The following is a 3404-nucleotide window of genomic DNA, read 5'->3' on the forward strand; positions in this document are numbered from 1 at the left end:
TAAAATATCTTGACACATCTCCCGACAGTCGAAACTTGGTGGAAGGCGAACAAGTGCTCCTGGCCAAATTGTTGATTTTGTGTGGCGTTGAGAAAGTTGTGGCGGAGAATATGCACATACTTGGACTGTGCCTTCAGACTAGTGCCTTATCAAGTCCGCCTCATGAAATCAGAGGTCAGCTTCGAATCCAGGATTGCAATACAGCAATTTCAGTGTTCTTGCAAAGCTGGATTGTCTGGGACTTGCAAACACATATCAGCTTGCCTGTTGCACTGTACAAGGTTGTATACTATCCAGTTTATTGAATGGTATATCAAGCCTCTGCAATTGTAACATTTTATGATTCACAATTGATTTCGTAGTTTTTTTTGCTGTTTGTTTTGTTTTGTTTCAGATACCGATTGGGAGATCTTGAAAAGTTGGCTTCCACAGATGTTCAATGCTACTGGAGGAAACACAAAGAGGATGTCGCTGAAAGTTTTAAGGCAATGCCAATTTCAGACTTTCAGTGTCTAAAAGACAAGTTATTGTGAGAAGGTAAATTATTAACACTTGAGGAAACTGAGGACTGTCTCCTCAAACTAAGAAATGGCCAACAGGGTTCAATACTTTACAAACATTTTCATGGAATCTATGGTGGGGAGGGAGGAGGCACAAAACGAAAATTAGATGTTTTATTCGATCCCTTTACAGATTGAAAAATTCTTGCGACCCCATTGTTCCATAGAAAGAGAAAGAAATTATAAAATTTAATTAAAAGACTACGTTAATGATTTTGCATGCCTCGAGCGCGAAGCGTGTAGTTTTAACTGCAGCTCATTCTGATGGGGACGCATGCGCAAATTTATTTCATATGTATCAGCTTTAAGAATGTGAACTCGCCTTTAAGTGATAATTTCTGTTGGGAATCCCCCGCAAGTACACGTACGCGGCGCGGCGTCCCGTGCGTACCACTGCGACGTTGCCACACCGTATTGTTGTTGCGGCGACAGGACGCGCCGCTGCCCGCATATTTCTTTTGTTTCAACTGTCTCACTCAGTTAAGCGCGTACGTGCGTTATTCTTTTGTTTTTTCTAATATGGATAAGTTTCTTAAAAGGCCTGCACTATCTGATACGAGTGTCAATACCGGTGGTGGTGAATCAAACCCGAAAAAAAAAAGACATTACGATGACAGCTATTTGAAATACGGGTTCACAGTCATAAATAATAAACCTCAATGTGTAATTTGCGGTGATGTTTTATCACGTGAGAGTATGAAACCGTCAAAGCTTATGCGGCATCTCACAACCAAGCATAAAAAAGAAGCTGATAAGCCGTTGGATTTCTTCGAACGAAAGTTGAAAGCTCTTAGTCAGCAGCAAAATACTATGATTCAGGTATTAAAATAGTGTTTTCCTAGTCTCCACAAAGTGTTGTTAAGCCATAAGCTCAAGTCAAGGCTATTCACTTTTATATTGTTTGGTATATTTTCAGGCATCCGGTGCAATGAGTCAGCATTATTAGCTAGCTACAAAGTCGCTTATCGAGTTGCTAAAGCAGGGAAACCACATACAATTGCCGAAAATCTTATTTTGCCAGCAGCACTAGATATGGTTGAAATTATGGTCAGTAAGCAGGAGGCAAACAAGTTAAAAAACATACCACTTTCTGATAATACTATTTCACGCAGAATAAACGATATGGTCAATGATATTCAAGAACAAGTAGTCGAAAAATTAAAGAACAGCCAACATTTTGCTTTGCAGTTTGATGAATCTACAGATGTTTCAGATTGTGCTCAGTTTGTAGTATTTGTGCGCTTTGAAGCAGACGAGAGTATCATGGAAGAAATCTTATTTTGCAAAGCACTTCCTGCCAACACTTCTGGCCAGTGTTTGTACGATATGTTTTTACAAAGCACTAGCGACTACGATATTGACTGGAAAAAATGTATCGCTATCTGTAGCGATGGCGCGAAAGCTATGACTGGCAAAAATAGCGGACTCGTTGCGAAATTAAAATCAATAATGCCAAACATATCCTGGACACACTGTTTTCTTCATCGACAGGCTCTAGCTGCTAAGGTAGTACCTTCTGATTTAAATGACGTGCTCAAGGAGGTAATAAAAATTGTAAATTCTATCAAAGGTAAAGCCTTGCAAACCCGGCTATTCAGAATCGTTTGTGAAGATATGGGCTCGCTTCATCAAAATCTTCTTTATCATACAGAGGTCAGATGGTTATCCAAAGGAAAGGTTTTTACAAGAGTTCTAGAACTGAGAGCTGAATTGTTAATGTTCTTACAAGATACAAAATCTGAACATGCTAGTCGTTTTTGTGACCCTATTTGGCTCTTGAAATTAGCATTTTTGGCAGATCTTTTTAGCCACCTTAATAGCTTGAACAACAACCTCCAAGGTCGAGAAGAAAATATTTTAACAGCCAAAGATAAAGTCAAAGCATTTCACGCAAAACTTCGCTTGTGGTCATCCTCTTTGCAAAACAATATATTTGAGTCTTTTCCATGTGTTCAGAAGATTATTGAAGAAAACGCATCAGACCAAAGTCTTGTAATAAGTGCTCACATTCCTTGCATGATACAGAGCTTGCATAATTTACAAGACAAACTTTTGACATACTTTCCAGACTTGCACTCTGAAGCTGACAATGGGCGAAGATGGATTTTAAACCCTTTTTTGGACAAATCAGTAGATCTCGCTGATGTCACCACAAATATGAAAGAATGCCTTCTAGATTTAGCTGCCGATAGCATGCTTAAAATGGAATTTTATTCGCAAAGTGTCGACGTATTTTGGATGAAAAGAAAACACGAATATCCAGAGCTGGCAAGGGAAGCTCTAAAATTATTAGTGCCATTCGCCACTTCATATTTGTGTGAACTGACATTTTCTGCCATGGTAGACATTAAAACTAAAAAAAGAAATAGACTGCAATTAGAAAAGGATTTAATTGTTAACGTTTCGAAAATAGTACCACGATTTGATAAATTTTTAAAAAATAAAGCGCATTCTTCTCACTAAAATTGTGTTTATATTGTAGTGTTAGACCTTGCCTTTTTCTTTCAATCGGCGACCCCCCAAGTAAGGCTTCGCGACCCCCCTAGGCGTCGCGACCCCCCTAGGCGTCGCGACCCACAGATTGAAAAACACTGCTATAGAACATCGAGAGCACAAACCTTGAAACAGCTGCAGCCGTTGCGCAAAAATCACAAGAATGGAAGAAATTAAGACAAACACGAATAACTGGATCGACATGTTATGAAATCTATACATATAAAAAGGACGACTGGGACAGCTGGGAAAAGAAAAGTAAAAAGATTTTTTTCCCTAAAACATTTGCTAACGCTGCGACAACACATGGCACACAATATGAAGAAGAAGCTCTTTTTAAATTACCAAAAA

At 38.9% G+C, this 3404-nt stretch overlaps 1 protein-coding gene across 1 annotated transcript; it reads left to right on the plus strand.

Annotated features, from left to right (window-relative positions):
- Window positions 1–824: 824 nt before the first annotated feature.
- Window positions 825–3023, plus strand: LOC148170592 (protein FAM200A-like). The gene is made up of 2 exons (XM_088042175.1): window positions 825–1379; window positions 1431–3023. Exons 1-2 carry the CDS (start codon window positions 825–827, stop codon window positions 3021–3023), a joined length of 2148 nt encoding a protein of 715 aa, XP_087898301.1.
- The last annotated feature ends 381 nt before the right edge of the window (window positions 3024–3404 follow it).

This window comes from Gnatocerus cornutus, chromosome 7, assembly GCF_029298725.1.
Source record: "Gnatocerus cornutus isolate USDA-ARS CGAHR chromosome 7, icGnaCorn1.1, whole genome shotgun sequence".
Taxonomy (NCBI): Eukaryota; Metazoa; Arthropoda; class Insecta; order Coleoptera; family Tenebrionidae; genus Gnatocerus; species Gnatocerus cornutus.